A 19992-nucleotide genomic window follows, 5' to 3' on the forward strand; every position below is an offset into this window, starting at 1 on the left:
CCTTTTGTCAGTTTTGGCAGTATTTGGCTGCTTCCCTGGTTCCTAGTAAAATTATGAATACTCTGGGCATAAGTTGAGAAATATAGTTTGTACAAGACTTAGGGTCTGTTTTTCTTTAAAAATAAAAACAGACAATTATTTGATTTGTGACATTTTAATTTCCAATTCCTTCAGTATTTTATGCACCATATACTCTATAATTCAGTATCAAGGAACTTTATGAGGTAGCCCTTAGAAAATTAGCAAGTTCTCATTCAACTGTCAACACAGGCCGAAGTAAAACTTAGGACTAATTTTTGCATTTATTGGAATGTGCTACTAGAAAGAAAAGGTCAAATGTGCTCACAGGAAGGCAGCACCTGTTTGAGTTTCTGGTTTGAACCTGTTTCTGCCTTGCAATGAGTGACACTTTCCTCCATCCATTCCTGTCAAGCAGCATAAATCAGAGCAGCAACATCTGTTTAAGAGGTGGAATTTTGTATACACTTGTAATGTTGTAAAATATTCTCTCTTCCCAAAATACATGCAAAACAGTACTTCAGTGTTCAGGGAGGAGACGGGAGCGCATAGACACAGTACCTGTGCTGTCAATACTGCAGACAGCATCCTCAGCTGATTCTAACAGGAGATACTTCTCTTTTAGTGAAAAAGTCAAAAGATTTTTCCAGTAGTACCCATTGCTGCTGCCCCAGCAAGAAAACTAGCTGCTCCATTTCAAGTCTGTGGATGCAGCTGAGAATGTCCGCTCACTTTTTGAGACTTTTATCCTTTCTGCCTTTTCTCCATTTCTTTAGCAGCATCCCTCTTGCAAGAAGGAAGAAAATAATCTGTCTGCTCCACATGGCCCTTCAGAGAAAGTCTTTGGCTTCTGAGAGGAAAACAATTCCAACACTTTTCCCCTTAACACTTGAGAGTCTCTACCCCAGTACGTATCTTTTCTTCTCAAAGAAAAAAAATTACTTGCCAGAACTAGCGGTTGCTCACACAGGCTAATCAGACTTAATCTTCTCCCCATTATTAAGTTTCACAATAAATACATCTGAATTTGAAAGGCATAATTCATAATGAGAGAGACAGTCACAGTTTGGAGACAGGCAATGTGAACAGCCACTACTCCCAAGCCTCAAGCTTGCTTTCTGAGGGCACTTCACCCTGAATCCCCAGAATACAAACAAATATGGAAAATATTTACCTTGTGAAACATTGAGACGAGTAGCCACTTGTGATACAGGGACTTTCAGACAACAGAAAAACAGGAGGTGTGGGGAAATGAAGGAAAAATAGATTAGTTAAGACATCCTGAAGGCTTAATTACTGTTTTGTATTACTAATGCTACACAGTCTCCTTAAAATCATCTCTGTGTGATTTATCAAGGACTACAAAAAAGTAGTACAGAAAATACCTACTACAGTTAAATTGCTATGATCACATGAAAAAGTTTCTCCCTAGAGAATTTCACTAGCAGAGAAACTGAATTGAATAGGAAAGAAAATCTGAGGTGGGAAACCAACACGAAGTGTTGTCTTGGATAGCGTAAGTACCGAATAGTCTCAGCTACTGTTTAATAATGTTTCATTTGCAGTTCTAAGAAATGCCCAGGGTTAGGAAAAATGGCTTTCAGTGATTCATTTACACATGCTAGCATCTCGATAAACATCACTGAAAAGGTAGGCCCTATGGAGGTGAGTATTGCAAATCAGTTGCCTGGCTTCTGCAGCTATAATATGACTCAAGATGACCTTGTCTCATTTTTAACAACAGCTAGTGCAAAAGACTGATACATCTATAAACACACATATGTATACATATATATGTTAAGGTGTTTTTGGTTTTGTTTGGGTTACAAAAGCATTAAGACATTTAAATTTCTAATCAGGAGCTTAATCATTTACAGCCCACACTTATTTCCATTTTAAACCCTATGCAGTAGTTAATAGGACACTAGTGAAATAGAAAGAATTAAAAAGGCACATCGTTCTCATGATGGTGATGAATACAAGCAGATCAGCACTGTGAAAAAGCTCTGAATATCTGCAATATAAGGTAAGCCCTAGAAGGTCAAGAGTAAGATACAATTTCCACAGTTTCTGTCAATCAAGTATCCCATATCTTCCTCTGACTGGTTTTCGCTTAAAAGGCCTGTCAGTGTCAAATGACATCGTAAGAGGATAATATCTCCCCGGCAAACTAGAGATGCTCCTCTGGCAAAGGTGTGGCAAACAGACAGGTTCAGCTCCCCTGAGGAAGCCCACATTGTCATACCATCTGTTTTTATTTAAGAAAAAACCACTACCATTCAGGCTTTCTGTATGGTACCTCTTCTGTGTGCGAGAGAATTTATCTTTAAAAGGAATGCAACTTTGCTATGAAAAATCTAAGAATTTCTTCCCATCCAAGAATATTCCGAGTAACGAAGCTCCAGTTGTTAGTCACAGAGAAGCTTCTTGAAAAGTCTGGTGTCTATGGAAGAGCTGTCCAGAGAAAAATCCTTTCCAGCAGAAGCCATGTTGACAGGTAGGAGAGAAAGATAGCATAAACAACAGTAATGCAAACCACAAAGCTAAAAAAAAAAAGCTTTATAATAGTCATATCACTGCTAAGAACTAAGATGTAGTTCACTAAAATGAATGAAAGCCTGGTTATTGACAGATAAGGGGTTATGAAATTAATCTGAAATATACTTTATGTCAAGATGCATCTTAGACATACTATTTTCTTCAAGGACTTGGAAAATTATTTTATTTTAATAAACCCAGCAAAGATTTCCCTGTGAGGAATGAGAAACATTTTATCTACATAAGCTTACGAATCTGAAAATGAACAAGTGGAAAAAAAGTGAGACAAAAACCAGAGGACTAAGGAGAATTTCTGAAATTGTGAGCTCCTTTCATATATAGCCAGAAAAACTATCTGTAGGTCAGAGCACTAAATGTTTCAAAGCTTCGCATTTTTCCTTTGGCAGCAGCACTAACTAAAGTCCTCATAGGGCGAACAACGCCGATAATTTTCAAGATCTTTACTTTGAATGCCATATGGTCTATACATTAAGTAGAAAAACAAAAGTTGGCAAAAGCAGATGAAATTATCACAGTTCCAGATTTGTACTAGCTAAGCTGTCTAACTTGGGAATAGTAAAGAATACTCCATAGGGAAAAAAAAATGCTGCACTTTTCATTCTTTCAGTTTCTTCAGTGGAAATGACAAAGTGGCAGTTATCTAGTTAAACCCCACCTGAAATTTCCTGAAGCCTCAAACTAAGAAAGCTAACTTAGAAGAATAAATATTCTTTTCAAGAGGCATGGAGAGGGCAATACTGTTTTCAAAAGTGTTTATAAAATAGTGTTACCTGATGCTTATTCAGTGTAATACGAACAATATACATTGTTTCTCCCAACCCCACCTTAAGAAGTACATTTAAATTCCTTGGATTGTATCAGATTTTCTTCTTCAAAAGTAATTTCTCTTTCTCTTTTTCTCTGTCAAATGCTCTCAAAAGGTACCAATGATAGTTGCTATGGATCAAACTGAGAATGTAATGTGATTCCAAGTTTATGCTATGGGGTATGTCTTCACACTCAACTCAAAGGAAAAGAATGCTTCGTTTACACCACATCCAGACTTCTGAAGTAACATGGGACCTCTCAGGCTAGTCCTGAAGTTTGTTGTCCTTAACACAATGTTATTGTATTTCATATACTTTATTAACTCTAATTCTTTTGGAAAAAAAAAAAAAAACAACTTCACAGGAATTCTTAAATATCTCAATGATATTTTTATTATTCATTTAAACAGACTTGTACATCACACAGAGCTTAAGAGCATGATTATAAAAACCAGTCACTATCCCCTTTTATTTTTTTTAGATCACAGAAGAGTTTAAGAGCTGAGTAACTTACACAGAGGTGATAGCACTTAGATCCTCTGAGGTCTTAACAATACTAAGCATCTCATAAATCTAATTCTCAAAGTAGATAATCACAAATGTCACCAGGCACAGAAGCCCTATTAAAGCATCCTCATTTATCTTTCCAGAGTTCCTTTCTTTTCACATTACTTGATACCCTCATGTTTACAGTTCTGAGTTGCCCAGTCTCCTCAGCCCATTCTGTACTTTTCACAACACACAGGGCAACTGCAGAGACCTTTTTTTCCAAAATAATGTCAGACCATCAGAGAAAGTCTATCAGATTGTGTAAGTATCTTCTCAACACCTATATGTAAACAGAAGTCATCAGATCTTCAGTAAAGGCAGTTTTTCCTTCAGAATAATAATGAACAGCTTTTGTGAGAAATGTAAAGAGCCAATATGCTCGATACAATAACCCCGTGTAATTCCTTCAGAGATTAAACTACAACATTAATGCTTGCTACAACAGTATTCATATATAGTCAATTGGCTCAATGAATAGGAAATTACATGATTTATTGCAAAGAGTAGATTTCTGACAAACAGGTATTTAGAAGTCCAGTTTGTTATGATTTTATTTAAACAAAACAAGAGTTTAATGTTTTCATGCAACATTTGCACTTAAATAATCATAACTAACAGCAGAAGTAGTTAAGGAATACACTAATTATAGACCTTAGTGAATATACAAAAAACCTCAGCATTATAGGTTATACAAAGTAAAGAACATCTTAAATACTTTCCCAAAATACTGCAGCAGCCGAGACACAGTGATATGCCTTACAAGGGCATAGGAATGTAATTTAGAAATCACATGGGAACTACCCATTTCCTTTAATTTCACAAACAAGACAAAAGCAACATTCAACTCCACACACTGATTTTTTCAAGTTATGTCTATACAGTACCTTGAGTTTTATCCAAATAGTAAAAGTACAACATGTCGTTATTTAGTAAACAATTATGCAGTAAATCTCTATTACATTTCTTCCTTGGTTTTACCTGAAGTAGCCATGTTATTTAAAAGAGGGCAGGTTTGGCACTTTTATACTGATGTCACCAATATTAATATTTCTTGGGATCTCTGGCAGATTCATATTCTTTACAGCTGAAACAGCCCGGGCTGGAGCTCCTGCTAAACCAGCCTGTGTATAAAGTGAGGAAAAATGCAAGTGAGGCAAAGTTGGTCACAAGAAGTTTCACTAGCAGTATACACAGACAACTAACTTTTCAAGTATTTCCGTGGTTACACAATTAGAAAGACCAGATGGTAATAGTGTTTGGGATGAAATGGGTTATTTGGATATATTAAACCAGAAAGAGAAAACAGTTCACACATTCCTTTTCATAAGGCAAAACACATAATGTCAACTTGATGGAAAAGTATGTGGGGAGGAATAGGAGGCTTATCCAAGCATGTGTAATGTGTAGGTTACAGAACACGGAATCTAGAGGTATTTGAAGTCCAGTTGCTGTCTTTGTCTCTTACCTATTCTGAAAGTTCACATGGTTCATAGTTGACTAACAGTGGTTACAGGTTCAGAACATGTAACCTCAAAGTAACAAGCTACTAAATGTCAGTTGTACCATGTTACTAATCTAAATGAATATACATATGTATACGAAAGGTATTTCAAGGTGGCTTAGCTGAAACTGAAAAGGATAAACATCTTACATTTGTGGGTGATAATAAGCACGCAGACAGATCGTTCCTATAGACCAACTGGAATAATCTGCTGTCCCACGGTATCTAATTATATGCTAACATAACTGTACCTTCAGGCACACCACAACAACATATAACAATCTGGTTATGCCAAATTAAATGTTGAAGTACCTATTTGCTATTAAAGACCTCTACAGCACGTACTCTCTCTTCACTTAAAGCCAGAGCCTTTCTGTATAAATATGCAAGTTCTACAATACAGAACTATGTTCATTACCGACTTCCATCTAGTTCTACCTATTAGATAAAATAACTGCCAAGTTTACACACTAGAGTATATCACTGAAACGTGAACAAAGATTATTTACAGCTCAGAGGCCTGAAGACATGCAAAACAAGATCTTTCCTTATTACTTCTGAAGAACATCTCTTCAAAACCTTCCCACTTTAAGGAATATTAGAAAAACGCCAGTAATTCAGTTACTGTATTTGATGCTGTGTAGAAAAGGTACCATTCATCTTAAGTATGGAAATGCGTCTCCTAAAAGTTGAGATTTTCTATGGGTATTTAGAATTAGCTGTGGAGTTTTCAATCAGGTTTGCCACAGAAGTGAAAAAAAAAATTTTGTTCTTGCTGGGAAAAAAATCCTCGAATATTTTAAAAACACAGCTCTTATTTGCAGAAAAAGACATTATATTCCAAATTCCGTGATTATGTTAAAAAGTTAACTTTTTATTTTTATATTTTCAAAGTAGAATTAAAAATATTCAAAAAGAAGGAAAAGCACAAAGTGATTTTCAGAACTACTACAGTTTTAGAGTGTGGCATCTTGCAGGTCCAGTAAGATGCAAAAATTCACACAAAACAAAGCAACATGCTAAGCACTGGTTAAACAAAAGACTAAACCTGTAGAAATGGAAGGACTTTCATTACAAGAGTGTCAAAGACTGAATAAACCAGTGCATTTGTAGATAAAATAATTCCGAGCAAGAAATACAGCAAAACAAAAGAAGAAAAACTCCTGGAAAAGTTTGTTATCATATCTGATCATTAAATAGTGTCGGTAGGTGACTACTCTTCCAAGTATAACCTTTTCAGATTCCTGATTTTCACTGAAATTCATTGCAATTATGGGGTATAATTACTGAGGAGTACACCTGACTTCCATGGTGTCCACCTGCACTTCTGCACAGAAGGAGACAGACACCCCATGTTCTCCTCAGATAACAACTCTACTTTTTTGAAGGTTGTTAAAAAAAAATTCTCCCTTTTACTAGTCTCTTGTAAGAAATAAATGTAAGATTCCCATGGCATAAGATTTCCTCTTAAAATCCTATCTACTGTTCTCCTTCTCCCTTCAAAAACGTAACCCATAGTGAAAACAAAACTGGTTAAAGTTTCTCATTTTGAACTAATCCTAAAGCATAATAAATCCCTAGGTTTTAGTCACAGGAGGATTCCCAGTACCAGGAACAGAGACCAGAAAGCCATGAGTCATCCATTACAACACTCCCCCTGCCAGACACACATGAGACATGCCAAAGTTGGGAGAGGCATGTGGGGGTGGAGGAGAAAGCTCAAGAGATCTTAAACCTCTAATGCCACCAAGTAATTCGCTCTCACTTTGGCTCAAACATAATCCAAATTAACAGTTCTCAAAAGTGCAGACTAAATACAACTCAAAAGGTGCAAAAACCTATTTTCAAAGCCTCTTTTTCCTTGGTTTCCCTTACTATCACCAAGACCGTCAGGTCATTCACTTCAGAGGCTGTTTCAATTGCAATACCTTCATGAAGGGGAAAATCTGGACCTAACACTAGTAGTATTAAGAAATGCAAGTATCCTCAATTTGCCTCCCTGAATCTGCAATATCTTAAAAGTAGCAGCATTAGACACTGCAATTTCGTGCTATTTATTAAAAAACAGTGCAGAAGATATGAAGCTGCTCAACATTGTCCTTTTGTGTTTGAGAACTTGGAAACACTAATTTGAAATCAAGAGGTAACTACCAGTGAAGTTTCACACATGAAACAATAAATGCATTTCCATTTTATTTGGTTCTATCCTTTAAATTTTGTATTCGGTAACTGGAGCAAAATTCTTTAAGCATAAATGAAAGTGGGGCAATGTAAACTGTTTTCCATAGAGGAGATGAAAATACTAATAAAGTAGTAACAAAAGCAATGAATTATATAATTTGTAACTGAAACAATGGGAAACCAGAAGAATATCGTTAAGTGATGGACACGGTCCACACAAACAGGCATGGCTGGCAATTCAAAAGAGAGATGCCTTCTAGGTGACTAGGATGTAGATTCCTTACCCTAATTTAATGGAAGTTAATTATTCTTAATGGACAAATAAAAGTTTTAGTATAACTGGTCATTATTTTTACCTACCTGCAGCTATCCTCTTTACACAGACTTACAGTCCCTGCCTCCCGCCCCAATGGCATGGATACAATGGAGACATAATTGAGAATTATTTAAAATACCACAGTTGACATGACCATTGCCCTTCCACCCCCTTATACAGTTGCAATAGTCACATTTCACAAGGACAGTTCTGGATCAGGATCAGTGAAGATCCCTGACAAAAGTACTATGAATTTCAGATTACCTCTTTTTTTTTTTTTTTCCCCCCAGATTGTCTTTCACTATCATTTGCTGGAGTAGAAATTTTCAAACTATTACATTCTCTTCTACTATAACTCTCTGTAGTAAGTGTATTTGTAATTCAATGTATACATAGTATGCATAGCAGAATGCTACTTATTAGAATTAATGTCAACCCTATCAAACACAAGACAGTCATATAGTATTTCTAAGACAGAGCAAACCGTCTGTAAAAATATCTAATAGATAAAATAACTGAAAAGTACTTAAACTCCCAAACTGCATAACTAATACATTATTTCAAATGCTATTATATCCAAATGTCTTAGCATTCCTTTTTAGCATGTTGAAGAAGCAACCAGTATGCAGTCCTTCCATTTACTTATAATTTCTTTTACAGAAAGTGAACTGTATTTACACACGAATGTACTCAAAGAAGTACTTCCAGTGCAGTGTGATTTAAGGAGTTTTACATAGGTACCTGATTAAAAGAGCCACCACTGTAACAATGAACTGGACAAGTTTCAACTGCCTTTTTTATCAAATAATTGAGCAGGTAAGTTGGTGAAGTGCAAAGAAAAAACTGTTTCACTTGGAAAAAACAAAACAAAAACTAAACCAAAACCCAAAACAAACAAAAAAAATCCCACCACAACAACCACCATGTAGCAAGTTTTAAACATGCAATGAATGAGTAATAGTCTGTCACAGCAAGCAAATGACTTAAGCTAGTGAAATGAAACTTCTAAAGACATATTAATGAAATTTTGGAAATACAGTACGAATTGCATACAGGTGGTATTACAATAAGCCAATACAAATTTTTTGCCACAGCTGCTTTGTATTCTCCATTTCATTTGTTATTGAAGGTTGTACTTTAATGCTGAAATGCTATGTTACAATTTTAGATTCAGTTACTGCAAAAAATGCTTCTAAACATGCTCATATACTTTTAAAGTGAAAGAGCAATGGCATATATGCAAAACAATAATGCTATTTTAAAAACTGAAATAGACACATTTAATAACAGAACTTCTACTGGTTCTAGTCTATCAAGTGAGAAATGTGAGCTGTTGTTACTTTACTTGGGTCATTATTTATCACTACAGGAATTAATTTTCTTCATTCTTATCATCGCCCTTTCTCATAATGCCCCACTTTATATGAAAGTGATCCCAGAAACATTGTTTTACTCTTTAAAAATAAATTAAGATCATCTGGAGAAAGTATTGCACATCACAAACGTAGTTAATATACATATACAAATAGAAAAAAAAATTCAAACCGTCATCCCAAACAACTCTACATAGAGCTAGCTATCGCTAAAATAAACATATAAAAATACACAGGCTACTGGAAAACAAAATAACGAAGGCTAATGCTTTGCAAAATAAGCCACCCTTTTCCAGATATTTCGGAGGTACTAGGACCTTTCTGCTGCTGGTGTTTCATACCAATGCTTCTTTCCAGAACAAGTATGACTTCAAAGCAGCAGGGTTATGAAATCATGAAAGGATGCAATACATAATATAAAGGAATGATCATGTCCCCTGCTTATGAAGTTAAATAAATGAACATAATTAGAGAAAAAACAAAATGAAGTCTGCAAGTATATCAAAATGAGGCCAAACAGATAAGAAGACTTAAGACATACTCTTGGAAATTTTAAGCACTTGAATCACAAAGAGAGTAATGGATGGGAATGATTAATTATTTGTTTCTTTGTTTTTAATTGCCAGACCCAAAAATAAAAACAGAATATGTGTGAGCAGAATAGAGAAAAAGAAAAGTAGCTTTGCACAAACAAAAACAAAACAAACCTGAAATTAAGCTCCCTAGTGTTATGATGAAATACACATTATATGTTACAAGTACTGACATATTAGGCAGAGGAAGGTCATTTGCTTGTTTTTCTTCATGTGCTATCGCATACTTCAAATTTAGGTAAAAGTTTCATACTACCCAAAAATATTTTTTAGCTAATGCTTTACAACTTAGTGTTACTAAATCCAATTACAGAATTATATTTGTTAAATCTTAAAGCTATTACATTACTTTATCCTAGAAAGATCATATAAAAGTAAAGAGCAAAGCTATTAATAAATTAAACAAATTTCATCTGCTTAAGATTCCAGCTATTTAAAATACCTGCAGTTTGAATACACAGATACTTAAATGAGTGGAAATGAATTTTGAAGTACTGCAACTAACATGGACTGACATTGCAACTGTTGAGCTGAATTAAATGTTTCAAACAGCAAATGACAGTGGACAATGACCATAAGCTGAACTTCAAACATAAATTTTCCTCCTCCTTTTTCAGTTCCTTGTTAATATTCACGTTCAGTTACTGCAGTTACCAAGATTTCTTAAAGCAAAATCAGTGATTCAGATTGCAAGGGCAGCAAATGTACATCTGAAGCTGAGTACACGCTGACAGCCTTTCTCATTTTATGTTTGATATGCTTAAGGTTCAAAGATCAACTCTGGTATTTCTACATCATTTTTACAAATTCCACTGATAATTTTATTCTGTATGTATAAAACTATTTGAGCTGCTTGGTTTGTTGATTTTGGTGTTGTGGGCTTGTTTGTTTGTTTAAGTTACATTCACCTGAAACTTATTCTGAAACTTATCTTTGTAAGCAGATAAAGCTCTTTGTTTTCACTTGGAAATACTAAAAGGTGATGCTCTACAGTTCATATTACCTATCTTAGATTATCAGGTACAAAATTCTCCCAATAAGGAACCTATTTCTGTTACGTCATCACATCATATTTTGTTATCTGTATTCAATTTTTATTCAGATTAGTTTTGCAGGTTTTTTGCTAATATTCATACAAGTTTCTTAAACAATGATAGAAAGAAAAGTTAAATTCTAAAATGCAGGAAGAGAAATAAAAAAAAAATATGATGTCAATGGAATGCTAGTAAAATACACTATAGCCAATAAAAAGATGAGGGAATTACAAGAAGAAACTAGCACAAAAAGTAGGCTACAAGGACTAGTATGGGTATTTTTACACATAATTTTTGAGTCTGGCCTACATAATTTATTGCCTTTGACATCATTTTGCTTTCCCTTTTTGTTAAAAGTACATTTTTTTCTAAAAGTCAGCAATACCTTTGTCTACCTGTCCTGTCTGGGAGACTGAAAGATAAAGCTCTGTAAGAGAGAAGAATGGAAAGAGCTAGAAAAGATCAGGAGGTTCGGAAAAAAATGAGGTCCAACTTAAAAGTCTAAATCACACATAGTTGAACACTCCAAATAGAGAAGAGGTAGCCCAGGTTCACCTATGAAACTTCCAGAGGCTCTGGATAAAATCCCAATGACCCCTCTCCCAAAAATCCCCTCCCTTAATGACAATGATCCTTTGGCTTCAGGAGGATTGACCACAAATCCATTCACAGATAAACACTAAACTGAAAGGTAGGGAAATGCATTTAAAACATTTCTCAGGGTAAAAATAAAATTTCCTTTGTAGCCCATCCAAGCAATGTAAGAGCTGAATCAGAAATCAAAGCTAGGGACTCCCTCATAGTGGTTTAAGTAATTAATCTCTGTTGAAAGCATTAACAAATTCTTTGACTTGATAGCTTTGCTCAAGTATTTGTGAATTTTAAAAATACATTCAATCTTCTTAACTGAATTCTAACTGAAAGCCTGTTTAGAAACCTAAAACACAACTAAACAAACACCTGATGTCAAATGGCTGAACTTTTTATATTAAGGGAAGCCAGGTGGGCACAATACAAAATTTAAAACATTTCTGAAAATGTAGCTTATTACAACTTTACAAGGTTCATCTTTTCAGCTACAAAAGGCAACTTTAAGCAGCTATTTTAAGGATGCAAAAACTATGACAGAGTCTAACAAAGCAAACAGACTGAAGCAAGAGTACTATGGCATAGGTGGCAGCCCTATAATAATATAATAAATAATTTCTGAATATATAATATATAATGTAATTTCTAAATTTAAAAAATAATTTATTTTTTAAAAAACTAAAGAAAACTAAGAAGATCCACTAGTTTTGATTTCTTAGTGACCAGCGTTCAAAAATATTATTAACTGGTTCGGAATTACATGAACTGGATTTGCTCGTATCTTGAAAATACATGTTCAAGAAAGACATGTTCAAAGATTTACTATCTTGATCAAAAATACAAAAGGAAAACAAATAGCAATCAGGAAATTTCTATGGATATACATGAAACAAATGATTAATGATCTGAGGAAATAGTTACCAGATATTATGCAGTATCTGAACATTACAGTAACTGTTACATTTGAAAAGAAACAGTCACTGAACTAACAAAAAAAATGCATTTCTGGTGAGCAGATTGTGAAATGTTCTACTCCATCCCAGCCACCAGGTGTTTTAATTTGTCACTGCTATTTCTTTACCTTCTATAATTCATTGCTGAATGTAAAGGAACAAGTTGCTATTTGCCTTACATATGCTCTGAGCTCTATGTGTTTTTTGGTATCTCCTACCACCTATTTTTATACTAAAAGCATCTTAAAAGAAAGAATAACTGACTGATGAAAAAAGGAAAACAGCAAGTATTGCAGCTGGCTGCACTGAAACAATGAGTTTCAGATGACTAGTCAGAGACTGGTCTACCACTGATTTGGCAACAGAATTCACATAATTAAGAATAAATACTTTAATTAAATATTTTTAGGTAAAACGGATATGTACATAATACACGGTAGAATACAGCCGGTCAGTAAGTTCAGTTTTTGCGACACTATGTTACTTTTCCATCAAATAAAGAAAAATATATGTATATAGAATTATTCAAATGTAGTAAAAAATTTATGAGAATAATTCCAAATATTCATTTCTGTGACCAATGGTTCATTCTGAGTTTGAGAAAAATGTTAACATGAATGTTTTGGACACCTTCATAATCTACAATATAATCCTTTTGGATGTATGTTGCTATGCGCTGTATCATATCATACCTAGCTTCTTCCTGTTTTTCACAGTGTTGTCCTGTTGTTGGATACAGTTTGGAAGTTGTGCAAAACAGGCAATTAAATGTATGAAGAGACTTGAGGTGGTGCAGTCTGCGTGAAATTGCAGCATTAGGAGAACAGTATGTATTGTACTACAAAAAAGCTGAAGAATTAATTTTTCTCTTTGTTGCAGTTCAAACTAGGAAGTTCTCTGGGTCTTCTCCTAAAACGTCATTTAGCTCATATTTATGCCACCTGCAATATTTCAATCTACTCAGCTGACTTCAACTTAGAAACAGTCTCCAACTCAAGCAAAGGTTTGTTTAGAAATTCTAATATTACTCTTCAAAAATCAGATTATGTGTTCTTCTGTGGAATGACTCTCATCAATAAGAATAAATCACACATTTAGCTAAGATGTACTACTAGTATTTTGGCTTAGGAGGCATGTCTGGTGATGTTAAAAGAACAACAATAGTCTGTGTCATAGCTGAAGTAATTCTAAAATCCTTTCCTAGCCTAAGTTTCTTTCCTAAACACAAATGCAACAATTGTTGAAGTGAAAAGGGATACCCACAACCTATGTGAGTATCCCTCAGACTGTTATGGACATATACAGAATACCATTTTCTCACTGTAATCTGCTTAATTGAAGACCCAATGTTCAGATTACCAAAATGGCAGAATTCATTTTTACCTTAAAGGGTCTAAAACTGGGCTTTAAAGTCTATCTAGTCCATTTCAGTCCAATTTATCATTTTGTGTTGCAGTACTATTGTGACACTAAATATGCTGCGATTTATTTCAGGTGCTAGAAACACACTAGCAGACAGGAATACGTAGTCTTTGTATGCACACTTTGGTTCTTTACCTGATTTCACTTAAGTGTTATGGCCACTAGTCCAGCATAACAAATACACTGGAAATAAGATGCTTTCTGCAAGAGAAACTTAGAGAACTACAGATGTATCTCAATAGCAATGGTGCACAATGCTATTAAACACAAATAACAAAAACTAATCAGTAGCAACTCTAATCAATTATTACTTCTGATGAAAAGTACAACATCCTAGCCTAATGATACATTGTCAATTTTTAGCATTATAAGCAAGCAGCTGTATATACTTTGCTACTGAAGGGCAAACAGCATTATAGCATGCATTAATTACAACTACAACTACAACTGTACAAACTACAACTACAGCTACTACAATTTTCATTTCCAAAACTACACAGTGCATCACTCTTACCTCAGATTTCTCCAGTTTATTTTGAGCATCAATCTGAGTGACAATTTCATTCATGTTCGTCTCCAAAACCATTCCACCCATGACCATTTCAGCCAATATATTATGGACCTAAAAAAGACCAAAGGAAGATTTAAAACCACAAAATGTCCTACACACATGTGGACAGATGATATCTAGATTCGTAAATACAGGAACACATATATTCCGTAAGTCATTTAATTGTTAGCTATTTATTTAAAACCATTCGGGAACAAAGTTCATAACTTGATGTTTGTTAATTCAGTATCTAGTTCTGTTACAAACTCAGAGATACCACTTTGCTTATCAACGCTAGAAGAAATTTCCACATTCATATTTCTTTCAGTACCTGTTTTCTGTCCAAGGACTATGGATAAGAGTTCTAATTTGCATCAATAGTGGTAATACCTGTAAGGAGCAAGTTCTACAAGATTAAACAAATTTCTCACAAATAGATGTGTACAAATGACTTCACGGTAGAATTACGAAGGGAGACACAGTGATATTCACCCACCAAGGGTACCAGGACTAAGCTTAGAAATAGAATTAACATACCTGACCCACAGCCAAGCTACACCATAAAAAGGAAGTCTTCAGCATCTAGGACTAAGATTGACAGCTAGGACTCAAACGGAAGGACTACATAAGCCATCTGGGGACATTAATTAAATGGGTATGTCTAAACATCTCTTTTTCCTGCAACCCCGTTTTGGGGATGGAGCCCTGGTTCACGAATCTCTGTTTCACAGTCTGTAATAGTACTTTATCTAAAGACTATTTCTTTGAAAAAAACCCCACATGCTTCCACATACTTTCTAGTAAAAATCCGAAGTTCATACGTAATGTATATTATATTAATCCCATTACAATTCCGAAGACAAGGAACATTTTATTGCTTTTCTGAAATAAACACATGGTACAATCTGATACTTCAAAGCATAGTTCAACTACTATCTTGGATATTCTTGCAATTTCCTGGTGGATTAAGGATAGAAGTAAATCTCTAAATCAAACATTTCTAAAGACAAGTTGCAAATAGTATATCAAAAAAACACAGCACTTTCCATTTTTGTGCCATATCTCAAAAACAAAATTGAAGAGTTGTTTCCCTGATAAATCATTAGTATATTTCAGTAGAAATTTAAAATGAACTTGTTTAGAGAGGCCAAAACCAGCTCTTCCTGCCTATTGCTCCTGAGAAGAGCTTTAAGAATCAAACGCCTACGAGAAAGACTAACAATCCTTACTGAGCCACTCTTTTACTCCTTGCATATATATGTCCCTTGTAACATACCAAGCTAAAAAGCAAAATATTTTAATAAAAGTGGCGTCAAATAGTTAATACTCCTGGTTTGTTATTAGGTGAATGTAAAAGCTTTTCAGCACCACAATCAGGAAATATATATATGTATATATACATATATATATATAAAACCACATGATAATCCAAATGCATTGAAAGAGATCACAAATATTTACTTCTTTTCACTGAAAACTCATTTTCACTCATAGCATCAGGAAACAGTACATAGCTGTGCATAAACAGCAGTCAGCAAATAATTGTATGGGCTACCTGAAATACTAAAACCAAAAAACTTACATAAATTTGCATTTTGTTACAAATTTGCAAAGAATTATTTAACAGACACCTGATGAAAGATGCAATGTATTCAACAGAATCAAGTGAAAAAATATTGATTTCTTCAGGCAATTCTCAATTTTACTCAAATGGCAGGCTGGATAATATAAGCTGATGATGCAAGAAGTTGACTTAAGATGTTGCTGGTATCAAAAAGAAAATATCAAAAGATGTTAATATGGAAACTATTATAAAACAAATATTACAACAGACACCAAAATGGCATGTTTTTTTTCCTTAACCAAAAATTAACAATAACCACTAACGGCATTTAGAAGACAACACATCTCTACCACTGGTAATGGTCATAAAGATTGCCACTTTGAAGAGGTCTGGCTAAAGATGTTATAGAATCAGGGTCTAAGCCAGTCAACACAACATTAAGTTCGGTAATTCTTTGGGAAGGAGATGGCACAATACATGTGTTCTAGAAGTAGACAGATTTGCAGCTTCAGTCACAATCACACTCCATTCCAAGATCAGTGATGTTTCTAAGTTTCTGCACAGGTTTATCTAGCCTTCTTGTCTACTCCACAACTTCTAAGGCATGTGGGATTCAGAATATTGAAAGAGTAGCTATCATTAATACAATACACATAGCCACCAAAAATAAAGCATAAAAAATACAAAGGTCTTCATAATACAGGATTTGTATGACAATTTTGGTTATATTTTATCATTAATTTACTAAGCAACTATTTTTCAAAGGTAATGAAATTTAGGGGTTTTTTTCTTTTCTAGTTTCTGAATGGGCACTATAGAATGACCTCTAGAAGGACTAATAAATAATACATTTCTCGCCACCCAAGTGGAAAACTTTCTGACTAGTCTTATCTGAGTGTTTACACTAAAGTGGTTCTTTTCCATCTCTCAACAAAAATACAGCATAACAGTGCAAATAACATCACTTGCTACTGCAGATTATAGATTTGGATTTTATTTTCTTTTAAAAAATGCACCTGGCTTCATCAGTCATCACCTGCAGATTTTAGGGGAGTATTTCTCGTTTTGCTCTTTTTGGCAGAGCTGGTGATGTCAAGGAAGGCATTTCAGCTGTAACTGTAGCCTCAACTAAGAGCTTCAAAATTCAGCAACTGTTCACTTTAAAGTCAAAATTATACTTCCGTTGTTGAAGAATACACATTAATTTGTGGAAGATACCTGAAACTGCATTAATAGGTACACATGAGACTAAATTCCAGCCTACATCCTGGAGAACAAAAGGAATTTAATTCAGTTTCCTTTTAACATTCTTCAAAACTTTAGTAAGTTCTAGAACGTGGTCTTTCTTTTAAAGTATGTAAATAATTCATATATATTTCTGACTGAAGAGGCAAGAAATCACATCTCAGTAAGTTTTTGCTTACTTCACTCTTATTCGGCAGAAAACTTCACAGAACAAGCTGTGGAAGTCCAGTAGGTCAGAACAAAAGAATGTAAAAAAGCAGGTCTCAATCTTTACAGATTATTCATTTCTGTTATAAAATACGACAAAAGATAATGAGTGACGTTTTTACCAAAAAAAAAAAAGAAAAAGAAAAAGAAGACACCTCTTTTCTCAGGTAATCTCTTTCTAACAGCTTACTGATATGAAATACTGAGACATTAAAGCTCTAGGATACCAGGTTGAACTCTGCATGAAACCTACACCAAAAAGACTGAAGAGATTGTGCATTTGATTAGATTTTGGCAAGTGTTCTCATTTCTCTGAAATAGATTACAAGGTGCATTTAAAAAAAATGTAATTAAATTATGCCAGTTTTGGTAGCTATTTTCCCTCCTAATAGGTACAGGTAAACAACTACAGCCCTGTCAACACCACTCATAACAGAGATCATGTTTTCCTCTAGAGTGCTACTTACTACTTCTCAGGTGTAGTAAATGCTTTAAAGAATAACTGTGGAAGCATCACAGGCAGCTATGTGTCCAAACAAACCTCCAAATGTTTTAGAAAACAGCATCATTAATATTGTCTATCATCACTTGGATTGAAAGAGGTAGTAGATATTACTGAACATATTACTTGATGACACACACCTTCAACTACGAATTCACAGCACATGCAGCAGCATCTTTGCATATGGTTTTAAAATACTGAAAGCATGAACAAAAGACTGTGGACTGGATTTGGTGGGGGCGGGGGGGAGGATGGTTGGTTGGTTGGTTCAGGTTTGGGTTTTTTTTCCAACCTGGTAGAAGATGCAGAGATATTGCTTAATAGGTGCCAGTAAGAGACCCAGTTGGTAACATCACCTTAAAAAAGCAGTCGTGCAAGGTCTCTACAATGGGCACATTATATACGACAGCTCAGGGAAAAACTCTATGATATGACCTATCTGATGCATCTTGCATAATATGAAGACAGACATAAATTCAAGAAGTCACCAAGCTTGAGCAGAAGAACTAGGTTGCATGGCCTCTAGAAGCTTCTTCCAGTGTAAATTATTCACAGTTCTAAGAATAAAGAAGTTGAACTATTTTACTATTTTATAAATTGAAAAAAAAAAAAAGGCTTCTTGAGCACAGAGACCACTGATAATAAAAGTAAGGTTGTAGCTCAACCACAGCAATGAAACAAGGCAACCACTGCATGATATTGAGAGAAAGAACTTGGTTTACAGGTTCAAAGAACGCATCTGACCAAGGCATCAGTTCCCCTTGGTATAAGCCCTGAAAGAAGTTTGCAACACCAGAAAGCTACAGATTAAGGAGCAATTGACAAAGGAGCACTGTCTGCAGATAAAAAAGTGCAGAAGGCAAACTTCAGCTTTCTGGCCAGCTATAGCACCGATGCCATAACTGTACAGGGCAGCGGTATACTTGTACAAGTGATGTTAATATCTGGCCTTTGGAAGTTATTTCCATTATCCTTATTATGATGGATGCAGGGAAGAAGGAGAATGAATACAATTCTAAATACAGCTTCCTCACCAATTCTCTCCTGCACAAACTACACTCCTTGACACCCCAAGTTTTCAAGAAACACTATTTCATTCTCACTTATATTCCATTCTCCAAATATATTTCTAGTACTATACCAATATTCTTCTTGAACAAGTATGTATCTTGGCTTCAGGTTACTACAAGCCGTCGCTGGGTCTTGTATAATGTCTGCCTGATGAAGGTAATGTTTCCGTGTAGAAATGCCACATAAAATGCTACTAATGAGGCAAGAGCTGTTGAGTTGGCATAGTTTAACTCTTCTACATGCTACATAATTTCTTACAAGAAAGGTATTTCTTTTTTTTTAGGCAGTTCTAGCAACAGGATTGGAAGAAAGTTACCTTCCATAACTCCATTGAGAACTGAAGACACAGATCAACTCTCACACAAATCAACTAGTCAATCTTCACTTTTCTCAACACCAGACCACTCAAAATACAAATATTTGAAATGTTCCACTCCAAACAGCTCTCACATGTAAGTATCCACTGTAACTAAGACTGTGTCTAGAGGAAACATCCAGCAGGAGTTGCTGCTTTTCCCTAGTGAACACTTGGAATCTATTCACAAGCCAGGCCACAAATATTTGATAAGAGAAAGTTAATGTGTTGTAACTCAGAAGACTTAATGCATTTTGCTTTTTGACAAGGTGACCTTATCAGCAGTTTAAAGATAATTTAATTCTGTAATTTCTTTCTCACAGATACACCTTCCTGGGTTTTGTTTGTTTGTTTTTCTTACAGATCTACAAGAATGCTAATGAATTTGACCTGCACTGAATCAAAATTTTTGATCCTATGTTATGGTATAAAGTCTTACAAACTAACTACACTGGAAGGAAAAAAAAAAAAAAAAAAAAAGAAGGAAGATGACATCAGATTAGTCACAACTGCACAATTAATACTATTGCACTGCTGATAGTAGCCTTGCACTACTGCAGAAGTTCAGCTTTCTATACTGTAGTCTTCTGTTGGCTTACGCTCAA

The 19992-nt window shown here is 34.8% G+C and overlaps 1 protein-coding gene across 2 annotated transcripts in view; it reads right to left on the reverse strand.

Moving 5' to 3' along the window:
• Positions 1 to 1167: 1167 nt before the first annotated feature.
• AP3S1 (adaptor related protein complex 3 subunit sigma 1) overlaps positions 1168 to 19992 on the reverse strand; it is a 35553-nt gene continuing 16728 nt past the window's right edge. The window contains exons 5-7 of one of the 2 annotated variants that reach the window (XM_065655841.1): positions 14408 to 14515; positions 4911 to 5053; positions 1168 to 1234 (exon numbers count right to left, since the gene is read on the reverse strand). In XM_065655841.1, coding sequence (XP_065511913.1) covers positions 4925 to 5053; positions 14408 to 14515 — 237 coding nt within the window. In that variant the 3' untranslated portion in view covers positions 1168 to 1234; positions 4911 to 4924. Of the gene's footprint in view, positions 1235 to 3799; positions 5054 to 14407; positions 14516 to 19992 lie in introns of those variants that run through there. The other variant, XM_065655840.1, reaches the window with a different exon arrangement.

This window comes from Caloenas nicobarica, chromosome Z (genome assembly GCF_036013445.1).
Source record: "Caloenas nicobarica isolate bCalNic1 chromosome Z, bCalNic1.hap1, whole genome shotgun sequence".
NCBI lineage: Eukaryota > Metazoa > Chordata > Aves > Columbiformes > Columbidae > Caloenas > Caloenas nicobarica.